General features: G+C 44.6%; 1 protein-coding gene across 2 annotated transcripts; it reads left to right on the forward strand.

Moving 5' to 3' along the window:
* The first annotated feature begins 3,915 nt into the window (after positions 1-3,915).
* On the forward strand, positions 3,916-21,355 carry VASH1 (vasohibin 1). Of its 2 annotated transcripts, XR_001877524.1 has the most exons (8): positions 4,023-4,286; positions 11,601-11,689; positions 12,754-12,810; positions 13,912-13,986; positions 14,776-15,157; positions 15,548-15,660; positions 16,260-16,461; positions 16,686-21,355. XR_001877524.1 is itself a non-coding variant. In XM_017831511.1 (7 exons), the coding sequence occupies exons 1-7, from the start codon at positions 4,023-4,025 to the stop codon at positions 16,330-16,332; spliced, it is 1,053 nt and encodes a 350-aa protein (XP_017687000.1). In that variant the 5' UTR covers positions 3,916-4,022; the 3' UTR covers positions 16,333-21,355. The 2 variants fall into 2 exon arrangements, 1 of the variants encoding a protein (XP_017687000.1); XM_017831511.1 differs by having other exon boundaries at positions 3,916-4,286; positions 16,260-21,355.
* The last annotated feature ends 1,517 nt before the right edge of the window (positions 21,356-22,872 follow it).

The raw sequence follows: 22,872 nt of genomic DNA on the forward strand, positions 1-22,872 counted from the left end.
GGCCAAGGTCAATAAAGACAGCACAATCCCTACTCATGCTCTAAGCAACATTCAGTGTTTCACAGAATCATTCAGGTTGGAAAAAATCCTTAAGATCATTGAGATGTTCCAGTTCACACTAAGAAAATGTATGTTAACTAAACAGTGGCCTAAAATCACCATAAAGAAAAAGAAATCTCCACTAAGTATTCGAATTGCTCCTATGCAAGTTCACGAAGACACTGTATTTGAAGATTATAAAAAAAACCTACAAAAGCAAAATGATAGCATAACAACAAATGATTGTCAGAAGTAAAAAAATTAAATATTAATCAAAATGTAAAAGACAATATAAAATAAAGTCAACAGTATCACTCACCACCATTGTTCACAAAAACTAATTTTGGATCCTCTTTAATAAAGACAAAATTCCCAGTTCACACAGAAGAACAGAGAGAATTTATTTTTCTAGTGCAGTCTACACCACTTTCATAATTTTATCGAATATAAGTTCTGCCTTGATTTCAATTCTTTATCAATGTTATTTATTTTTTCACTAACAGCAAAACTTAAGTCTGTCTTAACAAAATTTCACCCATTTAAACCATTCTCAGGTGTGATACACACAGAGTTTCTGCACAGTCTTCCTCTACAGAGCATAGGGAAATGAAAGACTGATGCTGTTATTTAACAAAAATTGTATGATATTCTGGTCTCTCATCATCCTAGCCACAATAATGTGCTACCAGAAATTAAAGGCAGTGTTTAATGCCCACTATGCAGCCTGCACTGCGGGTAACAGCATCTGTGGTGTAGGGACAGGAAGGTATATGCAGAAGATTTATTTGAGGAGGATAAAGAGTTCTTGCTCAAGGAAGTTTTCCCTGCTAGGAAAACTAGGCCTGGGAAAAGATCAGTACAGGAAAATCCCATTTATTACACCCATGGATGTTTATTATCTGCCTGTTTTGAGAATTAGGATTCCTGTGTAAAGATAATATGCTGTGAGGTCCTTGCTGAGAGAAAGAGGATCCGTAAAAGAACAGGGGAGAACACAGTCTTGAAGTTATGTGCACGCGAAAGTTACTGCTATAAAAGCACCAGAAAACAGGCCTGGGGGCGCTCTTTCACCCACTGTGTGATTTTAGCGGTGTATTTAGGGTTTCCAACTTTGGAATAAACTTTTCCTTAATATCTTAGCCATGGTTTGGTATCTGGGTTTACCTGCGTGCATAACAGTTCTCACATGCAGCAAGGAAGCACAAGCTGTGCAGAAAAGGAAGTGAAATCTCTGTGCTCTGCTGTCACCTCAGTCGCTTTCAGTCCCCACTGCAGGGACTGGCTTACTGGGCATGGCTGTGCTCTCCCTTTTTCAGCTAAACAAAACTTAGTGCCATGGCATTACCTTATAATACTGATACCCTGCTGCTGCCCAATTATTTGAGTGATGGTAAGAAGTGAGGGGCACTGCCTAATAATTAACCAATACAAACTGAAGCAAAAATCCTTAATAGGCCTTATTTTGTGGCCTGCTGATGTTTATCAGCTACATTTCCTCCAATTGAGATTTGAGAATATATTTTAAGACACTAAACATACAAGGATTGTATTCCACTTCTACTAAAATATTTTTATTTTTAAGAAAGAATAATTGCTAATGTGCCAAAAATGCCAACTGATCTTTACAAAATCTCTGGCTGCAAGACAGGGTTATTAGCACTTCCCTTTTACAGGTAGAAAAGCACAAGTACAGAAGGCAATGTGAACTACCATCTTGAATTAGCGCTGGAGCTTTGAATCAAAACGAGCGTTCTTGCTTCTACAGGCAGCTGTGCCTAGTTTTAGCCAGGGGAGGCAATATGGCTCTAAAAGAAGCATTTAAAATCTTTGCACCCTGTCCTTTCCCCAGTGCTGTTACTGGAAACACACTTGCCACTCAACCACAATGCAGATGATGTCCCCCATTATGCCTGTGCCATTGCACGACTGGTACCCTTCCAGTCCCATGTCTGTAGAGGAACTGAGGACCACTGGGGCTGAAGGGATCCAGGACATGGGAGCTTATGAACCGTTCTTACAAAATGCATCCATTCAGAGGATGTAGATTTATTCCTGACCCAGGCTTTGCTGCCTCTTTAGATATAAGGAGTCAACTTCTACCAACCACCACTTGCACATAGGTAAAAGGCAAAAGCAATAAAAACTGTAAAAATCTTACTGAGGTGATAAATCAGCAGTGCTTAAGGTCCCCATTGAAGAGAAAATCCTTATTCAGAGACATATATGTTTGAGTATTGCAGAAGTTAACGTAGGCCGCATGAAGTGATGCTGGTGATTAGTTTCGAAGAGAGAAGGAAGAAGCAGGGATACACATTTAGCTTACTTTTCCTAAAGGAAATCAACCTTTCAGCATTTGGGGCAATGTTGAGCTTGACAGAAATACCGCATTCAAGCATTTTGCCTTCAGAAATGATCTCATGTGAAGAACGGCACACAGAGCACTACAGGAGAAGTAGCATTTCTCTCTGAAATCCTCCACCAGGCTCTGTAAAGGTTATACCCAGTTCCCAGGACACATCAAATCCCATGGCAACCGGGACGTATTTCCCCTCATTTCCCAAGACCCTTTGTTTGGAGCTCTAAAAGCAAGTATTTCAAGATGCCCTTCAGAAGGTTCCTCGGCAGCTGACCTGGTAATTTGTACACATTTCTTGTACTTGGTGCTTAAGTTACAGAACACTTTTATGCCAGAGCTTTCAAAATGGACTCACAGGGTAGTGAGAAAATACAGTCAGCAGTCCTGTCCATGGCAAGACATAGCCTGGCTCTTACAGATGAGGACACAACCATTGTACCAGGTACACACTGGAGGACAGGTTTACAAATCTCCTGCATCATGTGGAGAACCTCCCATCAGAGTTCGTGCTTCTCAGCACTTCAAGAGAACAGAACCAGGCGATGAAGCCAGAGCAAAACACTCGATCTTTAACTTCTAGTGCATCTCCAGACCTTAGGGATAGTGCATTTTATCTCTTCCCAGGCAGAAATGCCCTGCTCGGTCCCTCCCTTGGGAGGGACACTCTACACGTGGCACACCCCGATATCAGGAGCACGGTTCCCCCTAGGGAGAAGTGCATCCTTCACCATCGCTTTGTGCCACAGGAACATCCCAATACCCTCACCACCCCTCACTGCTTCCCACCTGGCAATTTCATCCCAGCTGTCCCGTTCCTCAAAGCTACCTTAACACGGAAACCTGCCCCTGGCTCCCCGCGGTACTTTACTGTCCAGCGGGACCACCTCCAGGACTCCTCCGGCCGCCCCGCCCAGCCCGACCGTCCTTTACCCCCCCCCACCCTGACCACAGACCCCGGCGAGCAGCGCTCAGTGAATGACCTGTGCCCCTCACGACGACCCTTAAGCCGTCGCTTCATGGCCCAGCCCCAGCCTCCCCCCCGGACCCGCTCCCTCCCTCCCGTCCCGCCCCCTTATCGCCTGGCCACAGACGGCTCCCTTATCGCCCTCATCTGCTTATCGCCCGCGGGCAGCATCACCGCCACCCGTCACCGGCAGCCCGGCTGCGGTACAGCGGTGGGCACCCGGTGCCGCCCGGCCCGGGGCGGAGCGGGGCGGAGGGAAGCGACGCCCAGCCCCGCCCCGCCGCGCCCCGCCCCGCGCGGGGCTTTGTTACCCCGCATGCAGCCCCCACCCGGGCCGTGGCTGTGCCCGCCCGCCCCGCGCAGCGCCCGGGAGGCGGCGCGGCGGGGGCGCCCCGGCGGCAGGCCCGCCCCGCGCGGTGCCCGCCGTCACTGCCGCGGGCGCTCTGGCCGCCGGCGCCTCCCCCGCCGCCGCGGCGGCCTGATGCGGCACCCGGCACCGCCCCGCCCGGCTTTTTCTCTCCTTCTGCCCGCGAAGCCTTCGCTCTGATATCTCCGGGGGCGAGGCGGGGGCGGTGACGCCCTGTGCCCGGAGCGCCGGCCATGCGGGGCGCGGCCCCCGGCGGCCCCGCGGCGGGCGGCGGGCGCTGAGCGCGGGCGGCGGCGATGCCGATGCCGGGGGGCGGTGGGGCCGCGGCCGCCGCCAGGCAGCCCCCGTCCGGCGAGGCGGCGGCGCCGCGGGACGAGGAGCAGCAGGAGGAGGAGGGCGAGGAGGATCTCCGCGACGGCGGCGTCCCCTTCTTCGTCAACCGCGGCGGGCTGCCCGTGGACGAGCCCACCTGGGAGCGGATGTGGCGGCATGTGGGCAGGATCCACCCCGAGGGGGAGCGGGTGGCGCAGAGGATCCGGGGCGCTGCCGACCTGCCCAAGGTGAGACCCCCCCTGTGCGGGGCTGGTGCGGCGCGGGGTCCCGCCCGGGGCGGACTGTCTTCCGCAGGGCGAGCGAAGGGAAGGGGGGAAACGGCGGAATGGGAGGGGGCGTCCGCCTGCTCGCCTTAGGGACCGGGCTCCCCAGCTCGGCAAAAGGGCCCCCGGAGTGCTCTTGCGGGAAGCAAAGCCATGCTCTAACTCGGAGCGCCAGAGGGTGTCTGCGGGGCTCTGCCCTATCGGTGCGCCAGCAGCACCCCCTTCATCTGCGGCCTTGTTGGAAAACAGACTTCAGGTGGCTGATGTGCGAGCAGCCTGGGGGTGGAGATGGGCAATGGCTAAACGGAAAGACTGGATAAATGATGAAAAGATGAGGAGAATAAGATTTAGAAGAGTCCTAATATTTGAGGGTGAGACAGACAGAGGTGAGTCTTTGAACCTGAAGAAATTCAATTTCAGTACAGTCTCCCACACCAAAAGACATTTTCGAACAGGGCTGTGTCTGTCAAACAGAGACTCTTGATGCCAGGAGTTTTAAGAGGAGTTCTCGAATGCTTGCAGAACGTATTGGTGGTGTAGGGTCAGATGTGATTTCCAAGCACGTTCTTGGCCTTGCTGTAGAGAATTGTACAAAAAGAGAAACCGCTGACCATTTCACATAACCTTGTGCCATACTGAAACATTTGCATGTGAATTCTTGTAATTGTTGCTATCTATGTTGAACCTTAGCCTGAGAAAAATCTCCCGCTTTCATTGGCATCCTGTGAACAAAAGGGACTGCAAACATTTAGTGTGTCACTCCACTGGTTATGAGAATATTCCCATCACTCTAATAGGGGAAATTCAGATATTAAAAGATAAAGTTTTTTTGGCTCAGGCTTTTTTAGCAAAGACTTAGTTTCTTGGGAAGGTAATTTGAAGTATGGAAGAACTATTATATAGTGCACAGGCAATTCATACTGCTTTCCATGAGGAACTCTGGAGAAGCATGTGATGCAACATCCTTTGTGCAGTGAAGAGTTATAGGCATCTGTGGCAGCAACCGGAACAAATCCTGAGTCCTGATTACAGTCCCTATTCTAACCCCACTAGACTTTTCCTTCCTTTTCAGATTTCCTTCCTTTCCTCTGACTTTGTCTGAGCCTAGGTAAAGACTGAAAACGAGTTTCAGTCAGAACACACACTACTTAATTTCGTAACCATAAGGGCTGATTTTGCCAGGAGAGCTGGGGGTAAAATGGAAGAAAGAAGTTAACAAACAGGAATACGGTGCGTGAGGGGAGGGAAATACAGTGTTGCCTCCGGTTTTGGTCTTATGTGAAGAACTTCCACTGTTCTCACTTTGTAGTCTTGGTGCCAAAGGGTTACAGTTAGAGGGCACAAGTGGAATGAGCTCTTGCAATAATGGGTGAAATTAGGCTGTTTTGTTTTGGGGGTTGTTGGTTTTTGAGGTTTGGGGGTTTTTTGCATCTGCTAGCACCTCTGGGAAACAAATCTATAAACTCAGTGCTCCACCATCTGAAATCTCATTCCCAAGCTCCCCAGGCATGCAGCTGAGAGGATACTAGGATGCAGGAAACCACAAAGATGGGTGAGCTCTGTTTCTCTAGCTCTTTTTCCACTCTAGGGATGTATTTTTATCTTTGAAGGCTGCTCATCACCACCTGTCTCCATGCCATCAAATTTCTTTGAATGGCTGAATGAGAATTAGGGCAATGGGTGTACTCTGCAAGGCTAGCTCCTTTGAAAAGCCGGGTACTCTCCATGTGCTAGAGAGCAAATAGTCCTTTTTAGGTGTTGGGAATGGGACAGTGATTCACCTACTCCAAAATTTTGGCCTTGAATGGTAGCCATCATTGTGTGTTGGGGGAAGTAACTCTCAAAAGAATTCTCTATAAACTAAAATACTCTAAAATGATGACTGCAGGAGACTGTGATCAGACTTTATAAAATATGTTCACTGATGAGCTTCAGGGACTGTGTCTCTCACTGGGGTGAGCCAGAGTCAGAGATCTCCTCTAATCTCCATTTCCTTCCAGTAGATTTGGGGTGAGTCGGCATCAAGTGAGTTGTGCCACAGTGGCAGGGCATAGCTGATTGGCCATGCATGCTAGGCTTGAGAGTGCCACCCTCCTTGGTTGTCTTTTTTCTAGCAACAGGGTGGGGTATTGCTTTGCTTGGAGCTGCTGGTACCATCAAATGGGAGCACACTGGAAATACAAAGTGATGTGTGCTTGCCTCATTAAGAAATTATGGGTTTTAAATGAGGTGGTTATGAGAGCAAAGCCAGGAAGAGTTGCATCTAATGTATTTATACAGAGAGAGATGGAAAAAAATGTTTTCTTTTTTTCAGGCTATCAATCAAGATTGGTATTGCTCCCATGTTGTTGTTTCCAGAAGGAAGAGTAAGGGAGGAGCTTGGATACACATAAGTGCCATAAAAGAAACTGTTGCTAAACTAGGCTGGCCAAAAAAGCACCTCTGTGATATGGATAAGGGTGGAGCTTTGTGCCTTTCTCCCATCTGCCTTTTCTCATGTACAGCATGGCCCACTAACTACATGAAAATCTCTGTTGTTCTCAGGATGCCCTTTCTAACAGCAGGGTCCCAATCCCATGCATATAGCCAGCCCACTGGGGTGCATGAATCTGGGAGTGGGGTGATGCAACCCCTCCACACAAATGATGAGGAACCAAGGATGCGTTCATTCAGTCTGCTAAGTCTGGCAGAGGTTATATACTCTGGGAAATCTGGGCTCTCTTTCTAGCTCTCTCTCCAGCTTTCAGAATAACCAACAGGAAATCAAAATAGATCTGATTTAGAATCATAGAATCATAGAATCATAGAATCGATTGGGTTGGAAAAGACCTCCGAGATCATCGAGTCCAACCCTTGGTCCAAATCCAGTCCATTTACTAGATCATGGCACTCAGTGCCACGTCTAATCTGCGTTTAAAAATCTCCAGGGATGGTGAATCCACCACCTCTCTGGGCAGCCCATTCCAATAAGAGCTTAGTGCAAATAATTCTGACAGAGTATTGGAAACTGGATCTTGCCAGTGGTCCATCTACTCTGGCAGATCAAAGACCACAAGGAGCTTCACACATACAGGATACTCTGACATAATAGAAATCTCCCTGCATTTTTAAAATCAGGTTTATAAAGCCTTAGTCTCATATTTTTTAACTTCCGTGATCAGCTTTATGTACTTTTATGATAAATACTCAGCTGTGCTTTTGTTTTGCTAAGTTTTTGATCTCAGTAGTGTTCAGTAGTGCTGAGTTACAAAGAGCAGTTATATGTTCTCTAAGATGTAGCCTTATCTCTCTGTAAGTTTTAGTTTCATTCCCTAACACCTCTAGGAAAATTGAGGTTTTATCTACATTTTCCTATTGTGCGCTATTTCACATGTTTTTAACTATCCCTTAATTTCTTTTCAGGTTGAGCAGCTTTAATCTTTTTAGTCATTCTTCATGTGATTTCAGGGGGTTGTTTATAGTAACCAGAAGTGTACTTTCTGAAACAGGCTGGTGAACAGAAGGGGACCAATAGGAAACAGAAATAGGGTCTGTTTCTGGTGTGTAGTTATCTTAGAGTTTGGACTGATAATTGCCAGTGATTGAGCAACAGCCTTCTCATTTAAGGTTAATTGCCTTGTCACTAAAATGCAGTAACTGGCTCTGTAGGCAGTTCCTGTCCATTGCAAGGGACAAAGGGACCTTTACACATTGAAGATTCATCTGCCTGTGTTATCAGTTCATCATGTTTAGTTAATTCTCTCTATGTTTCTTCAGGGATTTTGGAGGGCTTGATATAACTCACACGAGTGATTGTATTAGTATTTTACAGTTTTAGTGATTTTCTTCTTACAGGAAAAAATATCGGTAATTCATAATACATTTTAAAGATGGTTCTTCCTTGCACAGTCTGTCAAAACTCGATTTGCAAAATTCATTAAATGAATTGGTATCAGCTATGCTTGCAAACCTGAATGGCTAGAAGGAACCTGCTCAGTATCCAATTTTCTAGAGGAAAGGGCGGGTCCCTCACCAAGAGCTGCAGGATGACTCTGGAACCTAGGCTGGGAGTTACAGGGGGTATGTGTGTGAAGACTGGGTTGTTGTTGTGTTCCTGTTTTGTTTTTCTCCTTTCTTTTTTGAGGGTGATAAATAAATGCCAAACTTTTACAGTAAGCATATCTAATTGTTTTTAGGCCTAATAGCTTATGGAATAAGAACTTAGACTTAATATCATATTTCTACTATAGTAATTTTTTTAGTGTGGTTCTCACTGTATTTCTCTACTTGCAATAGTGTAGTAGCTGCAAATTAATCTCATCATACACAGGGATTTCCACATTGATTTTCATATACATCAGCTTCTTCATGACTTCTTCGGGCAGGTTTATGTCTGGTTTAAGTTCAAATAAGCTTATATATCAGCTACAAAAATAAGTTATATTACTTGTATTAAAAATAAACAGTGCAAAAATAGAAGTGGAAAATATAGTAATTGATGAATTTATTAAGTCAGATTAATGAAATCAGTATCTCAATATTTTATTATCTGTACCTCATAATCATTTATTAGAGATGTTTACAGTTAATAATAGAGCAGGTTTTATTGTTTAGAAACTGATAATTTGAAATATAGTCACTAAAGAGGAAAAATTAATGTCATAGGACAATTGACTTCGTTCTGTGCATTATATTTTCTGCCTTGCTCTATGCATTCCCAACCCTTTGTAATTCACATGGTTTATTCAATAAATGTTGTTCTTATATAGGTTCTTGGGCAGATCGCTCACCTCTGCATGAGGCAGCCAGTCAAGGACGTCTTCTTTCTCTCAAGACTTTATTGTCACAGGTAAAGGCTGTGTTCTTACAGTTATTTATTTTTAATGTTACTTAATTTCTCAGCATAGATTATTTATGCAAATTTTTCAAAGCAATACACGTAGGAATTTTTCATATTAAAATATATAAGTTAGTATTTAAAATATTTCCTCTGTATATTTTAAAGTCTCCCCCCCCAAAAAAAAAATTACGAAAATTGTGACTAAATGTATGTTAGTCTTCCCCTCTTGCATGGTATAAATTGTTATAGTTCCACTGCTTTAAACTCCTTTGAATAAATAGANCCCCAGGCGGCCTCCAACCACTACATCATCCACCAGCCCCTCTCTGTTTGTAAACAGTAGGTCTAGTGGGGCCTTACCCCTGGTAGGCTCATTTACCAGTTGATGAAGGAAATTTCCTATATTTTCTGCTACAAATAAATTCCTCTCTGCTTTCTGGAGATTATGAAAATTGCCTAATATTTATAGCCCTTCTGAGATGTGCAGTGGATGATGCTGGGTAGGAAAAAAGTGTAAGGATCTCTCATCCTGTCAGTGTGGGATAGAGAGATTAGGAACCTTATTCCTCTCCTGCTTCTGTTGCCCCATTAAAATGCTATAGACCTGATGCAAAAGAAACTGTAGCCCAGTCTGGGCTGCAGGCCCAGATCTGAGAGAGAGAGCACAGTGTACTTTCATCAGTTTAATTACTTGAGGTGCAGGAGGCTCTTCTGCATTAACTAGTCCCCTCCTGAACTGGTTGCCACTGCGCTGTCTCAGTGTTACACAGTCCTTTGAGGAAAAGGAGATCTGGGGGTCTATAGTAGTAAGGGAGGAGTAACTACCCAGTAACTACTGCAGTTACAGTCTGTGCTGTCAACATGTACTCAATCTATCTGTCTCCACTCAAAAGCATGAAAGTCTCCGTGCAGAAGAAATGAAACAAAGTTAAATAGTCCGCCGCCTTGGTTGTTACCTCCTTTATTGTTTCTACCTGGAAATTATTTCCTATGACTCAGTATGTCAGCTCACAGCATCCAAACTGACTCAGCTTGTGCGGTTCCAGAGATGGCTTCATTCCTGTGCTGCTCTCTGGAGCCTTCCCTGCCCCTGCTGCAGTTGAACAAACTCAGTTTCACATCTGCTCCCACCATTCCTGTGCTGCCTTCTGCAAGTGAGCCAGCCAGTGCCTCTGCTTGATTAGGAGAGGCAGCAACAGCCTGTCTCTCAAATTTAAGTGGTCTCTGGTCCTTGTACTGGGATTGGGGGGGGGGGGGGGCACAAGGAAAGTGTAACCACATGGCAAGCCAGGACAAGGAGTTGATCTGACTGAAAACTACCCATGCTTGCTGGCTCAGTTTTCAGCTGCTTAAGGTGCCTGACCTGGTTCAGCAGTCAGTTGTGCCAACCCAGGCCAGAATGAGGTATATGGGAATGAGTGGCCACAGAAATAGACATGAAGGGTGCACTAAGCAGTGCCACTGGCTACAAAACCGTGCACAGCAGAGGCAGTTGTGCACAGCAGAGTGGAAGGCCCAAGAGAAGAACTGGCTCTGACTCACTCTTTCATAGCTGTGGATAGCTGAGCTCTGGAGGAAGTCTGAGGAGGAACTGAAATGTTAAAAGCCAAGCTGCTGAGAAAAGATGCAGTCTGGTATCAGAGAGGTGCATGCAAGGCATGAACTATCCTTCAGAGAGAAAATACTGGGCTGTTTCTCCAAGTCTGTCAGTCATCCCAAATTTGTGTCTTCTCCTTTATATTTGTCCTGTGGGCAGGACCTTACTTTTTCCTTAGACACATTTTCTCAGCTGCTGACAAGACTGCAAGTTATCCTCCCTGGAGCACATGGTGAGGAAAATCTGACTGGACCCATAAGGCTGAGGCCTCAGAATGGCGCAGTAGTCTAAATGGTGAACTTCCAGAAGTCATTCTCTGACCATGTAGTACGAAATACCAGACAGTGCAGGGCAGGGGGTCATGCTGTCAAGTCTCTGCCCAAGTAAGTGTTGACTCACCTGAGATGCCAGGAGGCAGTGAGGGACCTTCATACCCTTTTTTTACAGGACTGTTCCACCCTCTGGTGGCTTTAGGGAAACTCATTCTCCATTTCTGCCTTCCTCTCTCCTTCTTTTATTTTTGTTTTGTGCCTTCTAGTTTCAATACTCTAATGAGATCCCTCAGGTGATAGCTTTCCTTTCTTGCATCTTGCCTTGTCAGTTAATTCTAATTCTTCCAATGTTGCATAAATGCAGGACCTTTTCACATAGTTTCTCCTGCAGCTGTGTAGTAATGCTTCATTCTGAATCCCTTCCCAGTTACCAGTGTGGAAACAGAGGAATGTTTCTGGTGTGGTCACTTTGGGCAGCAAAAAGGGTCTGGTTTCAGAGGAACATGCTCCCTATAGCTGTGTGTGACTGAGTTCAGCAGGAAGCTGGAGAGGTTTGGAAGCAGTGATTTATGTTCTGCTCCTCATTTCAGATTCCCATACCAAGTGTGCCTGTGTTCCAGCCGTCCACCCCCATCCCTGAGCGCCTGGAAGCTGTACAGCGCTACATCAGGGAGCTTCAGTATCCTTTGCTGTTACCTTAGTCACTGCTGTGATAACCCAGGAAAAGGGACCAAGGGGACTTTCTTTTCCTCTGAAGAACAGAAAAGTACCTTCTGTTGTAGCTGGAGGAGAACTGAAACTTGCTCCTTGAAAACAGGAAGCTGGACTTGGGATATTTTTTTTATTTGCTGCTCTGTTTCTTTTCTTCTTTGCCTAAGTTACCTTTTGATTCTGTTCACTCCATCTAATAAATGGGCGTGTTGTCAAGGGCCTTTCCCCACTACCCACTCTTCTAGGTCAGCACCTTTACAGTGGCATTTTGTTAAAAACACATATCTGAGATCCTGACAGCCAGGTGTCAGATGGACATGGGTGAGCTGTGGTGATGAGAAAACCCTCTCAGGTCATTGTACTCACTCACTCTTCTCTGTAGCTGTCTAAATGATGGTCAGCCACCCTGCTTTTGTGCATCTGTGGTATCCTACTCCTTTATATGCAGAGCTGCCTGTGTGACTGTGTTCTGGGAATGAAATTTCTCTGTCCCTGTTGTGCTCGAGACCAGGTATGTGCCATGGAAACACAGTCTAATCTCACTGATGAGATGCAGATCTAGCTCTGGCTTCAGCTCTAATTCAAGGTAAGAAGGCAGACCTTTTGACACCATCCAGGGTGGTTGTGCTCTGGATTGGGTCCCAGTCAGTCTTAGAATTTGGTGCCATGAATGTTTCATTGCTCTGTGCAGATCAGAGCAGGAAGAGATTTGTCAAACTCTGTTCTCCCCTGGTAACTGGAAAGATGAGCAGAGTATGTACTGTCAGTATGGACCTTTGGGAAATGGAGTGGAAACCTGTGTGTGAGTATGAGAAAGAGAAGAATTGACAAGAAGGAAATACAGTGGAAGTAAGGAGGGACTATAAATGGGAGAAATGCAGGAGAGGGAGGTGAGGATTTTCTTGCGTTGCTATTATATTTGTGGAATCATGACTTTGCTGTGAGAATGGTAAATAACATGAAAGTTCTTCAGACAAGTTTTCTTCAAATTCTACTTTCCAAGCTGCCAAGCCCTTAACTTCTTGCCTCCAGGTACAATCACACTGGGACACAATTCTTTGAAATTAAGAAGAGCAGACCTCTGACTGGGTAAGTGTCTACAGCAGCCTCTACAGCGTTTTATCCTTTCTTTGTTGTTGGAGCCCTGCTGTAAGCACTGCTTTTTCTCCATCCCCTGCCCAAGGTCTAGTGGCGCTCAGGGCTTTCAGTACTGCAGCTCCATCCTACTTTAGATGACTTTACTAGTAGTCTGTTGCCTGGGGCATAGCTGGGCAGAGCTGTGTCTCATCTTTCTCAAGAACAAGAGTAGAGTGGTTTTTCTGTCATGAATCAGTAAATCTAGTAAAATCACAAAAATGTGCTGCAAAGATGTGCAGATTCTGCCTGCTTCTAATTGGAATGTAACTATATGAACTTCTGGTGGATTCTGAAATTAGGTCCTGCTCTAAACAAATTTTGTAAAAGCCAAGTATCTTTACAAGTCTAACTTCATATCTCCTGTGAGTACCTTTGCAGAATCTAGGCTCACTAAGCTTTTGGTGGCTCATACTTTGAATGAGAAATGGGAATTCTCCTCATTGCAGATTTTGGGAAGAGATGTGCCCCATAAGTTCCTCAAGATAAGCACTTGATGTTCATTGACTCTCTTGAACAGCGTATTATGGGTCTCCCAAGATTGGCTTTTTACTATTGGTCTAGTCCATAGACTTATGTGATTCCAAATGCCTTGTTTTGTAATCAGTGCAACGTCTCCTTCATGGTACTTGTTGAACAGAGACTAGGGTTGATGCCAGAGAAGTAGGCTTCGTTGTCCTTGAACCTTGTGAGCCTAACGCTGCTGGGTCTTGGTCCTTTGAGGGTTTTACTTGTGGTCACATTGGTGTCCATCCAGAACTTGCTGAGCCATGTACTGTGTTCTCTCTGAGAACAGAGGTTGGCCTAGTAGGCAGCTTTGCTGTAACTCACTGAAGGGAGTTCCTTGTAAGCAGCAACAGCATGTGGCAGAGACCTGGTATGGATTTAATGTCTTCCTAGAGAAGATACTTTGTTCTGTTCCCTGTAGTCAGTGGGCCACCCTCTCCTGGAAACCTACCTTACCTTACCTGTATAGTGAAAAAAGGCTGAACTGGCCATACTTGCATAACTCAAGCCCTCTAATTGTCCTTGTCTTTCCCTTGTCCCACTTTGCAGGCTGATGGACCTGGCCAAAGAAATGACCAAAGAGGCCCTGCCAATAAAATGCCTGGAAGCTGTGATCCTGGGAATGTATCCTTTCCTCTTGAAGTTGTGCGTGTCTGCCCATCCTTGCGTTTTCACCTCTGCTCTCTCTCTTATGATGCTTTGAGGCTGTTTATAATATTGTCATCAAGCCCCACATTCCTCCCTTTTTTCCTCCCCAGTTCTGCCACAAAACTCTACCAATAAAGTCCAAATCCAAGCAATTAAGTTAGGAATCCTCCCTAGCTTCCAATTATGGCATATGTCACTTATTAGCTTAGGCAATACCTTTATTAGTTCTGGACATGTTGTCTTTAAGTACGCATCTTTCCTAGCTGTCTTCCATGTTTAGTTTATGGCACTCAGGCTATAGGTTCTTCGTGCACATTGGTAAAACCAGCTGGAAGGGCAGAGATGGTGAGTGAATGGTTCAGAAGGGTAGTTTTTGTCCTAAAGGTGAGTGAAACAGTAGCTAGTGAAACAGATTAAAACAAACTGAGGAATAATGCCGCAGTGTTAACAGTTTGGGAACTATGGAATACAGTAAACTTGAGGTGCTAGCATTGCAACTTCTGCATCACAAAACTGCCTCGAAATTAACTTCCCTTTGTTGACTGTCTCCTTGAAGAGGCCAAGTCTGTTTTCCTTGTGACCTAGATGAAAGTAGGGCAGCCTGCAATGAGCTGGACCCTGGGTCTGGAGAACAAATCCTGCCTGTGTGATGCGTGAATCAATAGTGAGTCTGCTGAGCAGGCTGGGAGGGTCTGGAGTAGGGAGGAAGTATCTTGTCAAGAAACTGGTATCACCAGTTGTTTCCTGAATAGTGGCTGCTGTCAGTTACCTCACCAACAACATGACCACACTGGACCGTTTCCCCATCAGCTTCAAAACCCACTTCTCAGGGAACTACTTCCGACACATTGTGCTGGGGGTGAACTTTGGAGGCCGCTATGGGGCACTGGGCATCAGCCGACGCGAGGAGCTTATGTACAAAGCACCTGTCTTCCGCACACTGAGCGAACTCATCTTTGACTTCGAGGAGGCATATCGCCGCTGCTGGCACACGCTCAAAAAGGTGAAGCTGGGCCACTGTGTGTCCCATGACCCACACAGTGTGGAACAGATTGAGTGGAAGCGCTCCGTCCTGGATCTAGACAAGCTAACCAGGGAAGACTTTCGCAAAGAGCTTGAGAGACATGCCCGTGATATGAGGCTGAAGGTAAGTGGCAAGGATGGAGTAGTTTTCTGCTGCATCTACTGTCTTGCTTGGCTGCTGGTGTTCTGGGGGAATGAAGCAACAGGAAGCTCTCCTAAATGATGGTGGAGTAGAGTGTGAATTGGAAGCTGCAGCCTCTTTCCCTTTGTATACAGGCTGGTCCCCTAATAGATGCTCATGCAGTGCTGCAGTTGAGATTAGCTCGGACTGTATATGGTCCTTGGAGCCATAGCTGTCACTGTAACTTTTTTTTTCTGGTTTTTGCATTTTTGATACGCTTGCTTTGCCTTTTTGACTTTTATTCCCATGTAATAAATCATTGTTAGTTTTTGTGTTTTCTGTTATTACTCATATTGAGTTTCTGCTCCTGTTGCTTTTTAATTTTCCTGGCAGATTGGGAAAGGAACTGGACCACCATCTCCCACTAAGGACAGAAAGAAAGATGTCTCCTCCCCACAAAGAGGTCAGGCCAGCCCCCATCGACGCAACAGCCGTGGGGACCGACGGTGAGTGGGGCTGCTGAGCAGGAGACCTGTTTAGAGCACCTCTGTTTTACTCACAGTCTCCACCTTGTTATTTGGTTTTGGATCCTTCTGATGTCCTACTGGGTTTCTTTAGAACAGGTGATACTTCTCTGACCTGCAGTAGCATTCTTCCCTAGTCTGTGCCTTTGTGAGTTTATCATTGCTTAGGGAGTTGAGGGGACAGTTGGTTTTCTGTTTATTTGTTTGTTTTGGCAGGGAGGAGGAAGGCAGCTCAAACTGATTTTTTGGTAGCTGACATTTAACCTTATGCATGGGTCTGAGCTCTGGTGTCTCACAGACCTGTGCCTCAAAGAGATCCAAAAATTACACTGCTGTCAGTAAGATTGTTTTCCTGAAACTAACCTGGGGTTCCAGAGTGGACTTCCTACTCTTCCTAACTTGCATTCTCTTCTGTTGAGGTTGTTGGGAGAATTACTGGACGTTGCAGAAGATCCTGCCCTCAATAGTGCAGGACCAGTCTAAAGCTTTCCTGTGTACCTTTTCCTCTGCTGCCATCTCTATGTGCAGCATCTCCTGACTGAAAACAGTTTCTGAAGAGTTGTTACCCTCTTTGCTCACAGGCCGTCTGGTGAGAAGAAGCCTGCCGATTCCAAAGCCATGCCAGACCTCAATGGGTACCAGATCCGGGTGTGAGGAGAGCTGTGCCTTGCGTGCCTAGCTCCATAGACTTCTTGCTGGTCACAGTTGGGACCTGGATCCACCTGCAGTGATTCTGACAAAGGGAACAGGGGAACGGGAGCAAAAGAGTGCTGATTTTCCCAGGTACTTACTACTGGGCCAGTCCCAGAGCTGGATCCCATGGGTCCCAGAGGATTCACCTGTCTGTTTCTGGGAGAGGTATCCATCTTAATTCACTAAGTATTTTTAAAAAAAAAAAAAAAAGAAAAAAAAAGAAAAAGTTCTGTACATTGGTGGGAATTTGCTTCAGGAAGAATATGGAGTGAGTGGGGTCAGCAGACTTGCTATCAACTTTTTTGCCTTTACAGCAAGTAGATGAAGCGTCTCGTCAACAGTACTTCTTCCCTATCTGCACAGAAGTCTTCAATCCATGGAAGGCCTGCAGGGCTGAGGGAGAAGTGCTGCTGGAATGGGATGGCCCCCAAATCTTGTGCAAAAACTCCTGGTTTTGTCATTATGAACACTTTGTTTATCATTTCTCATGTGAGACAGGTCTGAATTTGCTCAGCCCGATTTATTGATCATACAAAGTCCTCTTATCCAGCAAAAACATATCCTGTATGTTTAGTCCCGCCTATTTCAAAGCATTTCATTGTCTCTGAGGGGGTAGACAGTGGGATAATGAACCTCTTTGCCCACTGCAGTGCTGGTGAACTGTTGCTGTAAGTCCTTTTGTGGTTGAGTGGGTATATAGGCATATGCCTATGCCATTACCATATGAAAACAGGCACAGAGACCTCAATTGTCCCAGCAATGGAGACAGGGTAGGCAGGGGCTGATGGGAACCCTGAACTTTGAGTCATCTCTTCATCAGCCTTCTGTCTATTACTTCCAGTAACTGCTACTATGAAGGCTTGTGGAAGGCACTTCAGTCACTGAGGTATGAGTTTTAAGAGTAAAAAGTTAAAGAAGAATGTAATCATGTGAACAGGTTTTACAAGCATTTTTTCCTTTCCACAAGGGTCTTGCTCCTTCCTCCCTGTAGTATTAGGGCTAGAGTTACATACACCTGTTTGCAAGGAGCCCTGCTCAAGGAAATTGTTGTTGCTTTCCTGACATCTCAGCCTGGAGCCTCCTGAAGGCATTTCCCCACCCCAGTGCCAGAGCTGTGCTTGTGTTCTGGCTCTTTGGATAACTGCAATATGTAACAGCACCACTTATGCTAACCTTTGCCAAAGGGCTGGCCGGGGCCTTGCTACCACTTACAGCTTTGGCTCTTCCTACACTTCTTTTGGGGGAGTGTTGTACTACTGATTAAGTAATGTAATGCTTGTCAGAAATCTGGAGTGTTGTCAGACCTCTCTTTGAGGCCTAGAGCCTGGGAACAATGGGGTTTCCAGAAGTCAGAACAGCATGGTCTTGAAGTGATTTAGATGAATGGATCTAGGGGATGCAAGAGCTGAGCTTGGTAGCGGGGTATCCTTGAGAGAAAGTGTCTTGTTTTATCACAGCACTGACAAGGAGCTAAACTTTCTGAAATATTGCATATTTAATTTTGTTAGAACCAGGCTTATTCTTTCCTGTGAACTTGTTAGAAACATAATGGAGTTTAGCTCTACCAGCTTTTTGTTGCAGTATTGCTGTGCCACATCCTGAAATAAGCAGAGCTATTTTGGTGGCAGAGAACGGGTTCTTAACCCATTTTAATCAGCTCTTCTGTCTAGTTAAAGCAGTGTTAATCCTCGAAGCACCACCCACAAGCAACTTAACTCAGGCCTTACAGGTTCCTAATTGTACATCCTTAACTGTGATGTAACTTGCAAGGTCTGTCCGTACCACCACAGTCTGTTTTTTGCTATGCTGTACAGCCAGGAGGACAAACCACAAGAAGGTGGCAGAACTTGCTGCTGAGCCAAGAGAAGATTAATCCAGAATAAGATACCAGTTTCCACAGTGCAGTGCAACACCTGTCCATTCCCTTGCACTGCAGCTACATGCAACAATTGAAATTAACAGCAGTAGCAACCCAAGCACCCTTTTGAATGTGTCCTCTGCTCATTTCTGTGTGGCTGTAAATTAACATTTAGTGTATGGATGCTAACGATGATGTTAGCTGTAAAGGTAACAGTTACCTGTAAATAATATGGGCCACTTGGAAGCCACAAACTTCCTTTGCATAATGTTTGTTATGCAGAGGACTGAAAGTTCAGATGCCACTGTGAATCATATGATAAATAGAAGTAGCATTCAGCAAGGGAAACAATGTCAGGTTTTATTAAAGTGGATGAAATACGGGATTAAAAAAAAATATATGACTAGGATGCACCCTCACGATGACTTTGGTTAGTTGATTGATCAGTTAATTCAAAATAACTGGAAAGCTCTTGAGAATAATTAGCAGCTTCATACAGAGAACATTCAATAGGTGGACAGACTTGAGTCTTTTTAGATGGAAAGGAGGGGAAATGTGGGGGGAGGAAGAATTCAAAACAAATGAGGCAAGTGAGGGGTCAGCTGCAAGTTAATGATACTTTCTTGAGAGGAGGGCAACAGGGATGCTCAGCAGTGTTAGATCACCAGGGCAGAATGGCTTAAAACAAAATGCTTTGTTTGACTTTGTAATTAAGCGCTTTCCTGCAGGATGTAACTGAGTCCAATAGCTTAGAAAACCAAAGGAAGTGGATGTTTAAGAAATGAATGACAGGTAGCATTCAAGGTCTCTTAATCCTCAGCTGCAGCCAGACAAGAACATCCTCTTTCAAATTTAATTGCACAATTATATATGTTAGGAGGCATTTAATTCTTTGCATGTATCCAGTGTTGATAACTGCTCAAGATGGACATTGGAGCAGATAAGTGCCCTCTTCTAGGGTTACTATTTCAAGCCTTCTACTATGTTTCTCTGTGAGGTAGAATTTCTGCTCTTTACTGATTCTGTATCTCCAGTTTAGCAGATGGTGCAAGAAACTGGAAAACGACCATAGCCTTCTTTCTCTTGCTCCCCCTATCTTTGTAATAAGATGAATCACTTCAATACAAAGCTTTGCTTCTTTCCAAACAGACAGCATCCTTCCATGACAGAGAGGATTAGTGCAATCTAGCTTTATGCCATAAGAAAACTGAGGATACAATGCAAGACAAACTTTAGCTCTTCTACTTCTTTCCTCCCTTATCCACTTGCTCTGACTTCTGGTCTGTCTGCCTCTAACCTTAAGGAAAAAAAGGCTGGTGATGAGAGTCTTTTTCACTCCTGCAGTCTTTAGACCTACAGAGAAGGAATGAAAATAAGGAACTAGACTGTAACTCGTACTCCTTAGTGCCTGCAGAACAGGAAAGATTAATCTTGAGGTGTCCTATTAATTATTTAATGTTAAATATTTATAGGGTTGTTCATGTAGCTCTGTGGTGTTAATTTCACTTTTCAGTAGGTCTCACCTGATGTCTGTTCTGCAGTACAAGTCCTTTGAATTCTGTGGAAGGGAACTGTGTCCGTACACTATGGAATGGATAGACACTGCCTACATTGTATGTAAAGTCTAGGTGAGCTTTGAAAGACTTCAACAAATGCTGAATTACTTACTAATTACCTATTATTTGCAAAACTATTTTAAATGTAATGCACACTTTGAAATAGGAATTCCTCTTTTTACTTTCATGGACACAAGTCCCTGGTACCTTGGCCAACTGCAATTTTTATAATGGATGGATGGATTAGTGAGCAAAACTTTCTGCTACAGTGTCACTGATATAAACTTTGTATATTAAAGAGCGGGGTTGGGTGTCCATCAATCTGTGACACACTAGCCTTTTTTTTAATTCTGATATAAGCTAAAGGAGTCTTTAGGAACTTAAGGTATGTTAGCAAGTGTTTTAGCTGGGAGTGGAGTGGTTTTTTTCAGTTGACTATTTTACCTGTGTGCCACCCTATGGCTCAGTACATAGAATAAATTACTCCAGAACTGTGGTTGAAACATAGTTTCTGTTCATATAGTAGCTGTATTGCTGTTATCAGATCTGCTTAACATGATGAATTCTTTTTAAGTATTTCAGGTGAAAGCCTTAATCAGGTGCCTGCCCCTTAAGGTAGGCTCATATGTGGTGTTGTATAGACTGAAATATGACTGTCCTTAAAATTTCAGAGTTTAGAAACCATAATGAACAGAAGAATGCTCCTGTTGCCAAAGGGCAAGAGTCTGGATTAGATTGATTTGACCTTACTCTAGTGGCTGTGGCTAATCACTTCGGGTGGTTGCTTTAGCCACTTGCTTCTTCTAAGTGAAGTATTTCAAATGGTCTGATGATCAGACACTAGATATAAGCCGGAGGTGTCCTGTGTACTATGTGTGCGAGACTGGCTGAAATAGCACCACATATTCTGGTGGCCTTGCGCTGTTGTCCTGACAACATTAAGACCTGCATTATGGATTTATAATCTTACCTAACAAAGCAAGTGCTATTCTGGCTTGATGTTTGCTCTACCCCAGAGCAAGGTGGAGATGGCCCCTCTACAGCCAAGCTGAACTCCTTAGGGAATTTAATATTTTTGTCTGTTTTCTGAGCAAGTGTTTACTTGTATCACAACCACTCTCCTTCAGTGGTGCCTGGCCCTGCCTGCTCAAGAGCAACTCAGCCTAGGCCCAGAAAGCTACTGAATACCCCATAATCTCTGCAGAGCAGAGTTCCCTCCAGGTCAGGGTTGAGATGGTGCTAGTGGGACCAGAGTGGTCCCCTTCCATGCACATCAGTATTCTACTCTAGCGTTGATAGGGTGCTCCAAAACCATTTACATCCTTATCACTGGTACAGCTCAGAACTAAGAAATGGAAATTTTCTTTCTTTAAGAACAGTATCACGTGTGTCTTTTTGTAATTAATCAGTGTGGTTCTGTGTTCTTATGTAGCCAATGCAGAATTTTTATTTAGGTTTAGTTCTTACTGCACTCCCATGGCCCTCATGTTGATACTTCTTCCTGCTTCCTTTGACACTTAAGACAATAAAATTCCTTCTATACTGCTCTCAATTTGTGCAGAGAAAACAAGTTGTACTGTCCTTCTTTCTGATTTAAATTTTCCCATTATGTCATCTAAGAAGTCAAAGGGACAGCCTTGAGTGATGGTATCAGGCAGATTATGTAGAGATGCCCTGTACTTGCTACAGTGTGGACATGGAAGAACTCACACTCTTCTTTAATCATCTGAACAGGTGAGTATGTCTGTGCACACAGAGGCAACTGCCAGACATTAAGTATATATGTGGCTGTTTGGCAAAGGCTAGAACTCATGTTTTCCCCCTGAATTGCCATCAGTCCAGCTCAATGGAAAAAAAAATCAGTGCAGGCAGCAACAGAAATTTCAGTGTTACAATACTGTAAGGGTTAATACAAACCTCTGCTTGCACTGCTCAGCTCTTTAATACACAATTCAGTTTCCCTTCCTGGCCTGAAAAGCGATTCTGCTCAAGGTCTGTGTTTAGTGACCGTCCAGACTGATGACCTTACCAGGACTTCCCAAGACAAATGCTGGGTTAATAAAGGGCAGTCAGCTGCAAGATTCAGTGCAAGGGGGTCCAACTTTATTCAGGCTATCATCTTTCAGGCATAACATACCCCTTCTCTCTTGGGAAATGAGTAATAGCTGGGACCAGGGCCAGGATGTAGGCAAGCCTACAGTGTGTAGAGGAAGGGAAAAAACATTTCCTAACCTGCTACTCCAAAGAGAAAGGCACATGCAATAGTCCCTTTTAGCCATGTTAATGATATGAACAGCTTCTGCCCTGAGGGAAGGTAATTGCACAGTACTAAACCTCTGCTTCAGGTGCTTGCTTGAAAACACCCTCTGCCCCATGTCTTACAGATTTTGCTAAAAATCAGGTAACTCCTATACCCCCTATAGGGGGTGATTGTTAGACAGTGGAGTGAGAACACCAAAACAGTGATGTGGCCGCAGACTTTCTGTTCCCTTTCAGATCAGGCTTTCCCCCTGCTTAGTGATTGTTCCTGCAGTTCTAGGTTTTTAAGTCAGAGCTTATGCTATTGGACCTTAGGTGGAAAATCTTTATTTTGGAAAGGATAAACAATTGGTCAAAGGAGAAATTTAAAAAATTAAGAAAAACGAACCTAGGCAGTTTTACACTGAGGCCCAAAACTGCAAAACTTAATGCTTTCACATGTATAAAAGCACATAGAAATTCATTTATGAGAGAGTGAGACTGAGCCTTAAGAGCACCATTCATGCAGAGACTGCGGGATTATGGTAGACAAAGGTGTATAACATACTAGGGATAGTAGGCCATGACAGAATTCAGTTAACTCAGCTGAATTGGCTTTCCTAGATTATCTTTTTATTTTGGCAGAGTAAGTCTCATCCTATCTCTGACTTCATTCTAGGGGAGGGAGGAGAGGAATAGCTGTAGAATAACTACTGCATTCATTTACCCCCAGTTCAAGAGCAGCTCCTGAAACTGACCAAAAACTGAATAAATAGAAGTAGAATAAATAGAAGTAGAAGGCTTTACATCCAGAAAGAAAAAAATAAAAAACTAAATAACATTGCTACA

Source organism: Lepidothrix coronata, unplaced genomic scaffold, assembly GCF_001604755.1.
Source record: "Lepidothrix coronata isolate B3197 unplaced genomic scaffold, Lepidothrix_coronata-1.0 Scaffold192, whole genome shotgun sequence".
NCBI classification, from domain to species: domain Eukaryota; kingdom Metazoa; phylum Chordata; class Aves; order Passeriformes; family Pipridae; genus Lepidothrix; species Lepidothrix coronata.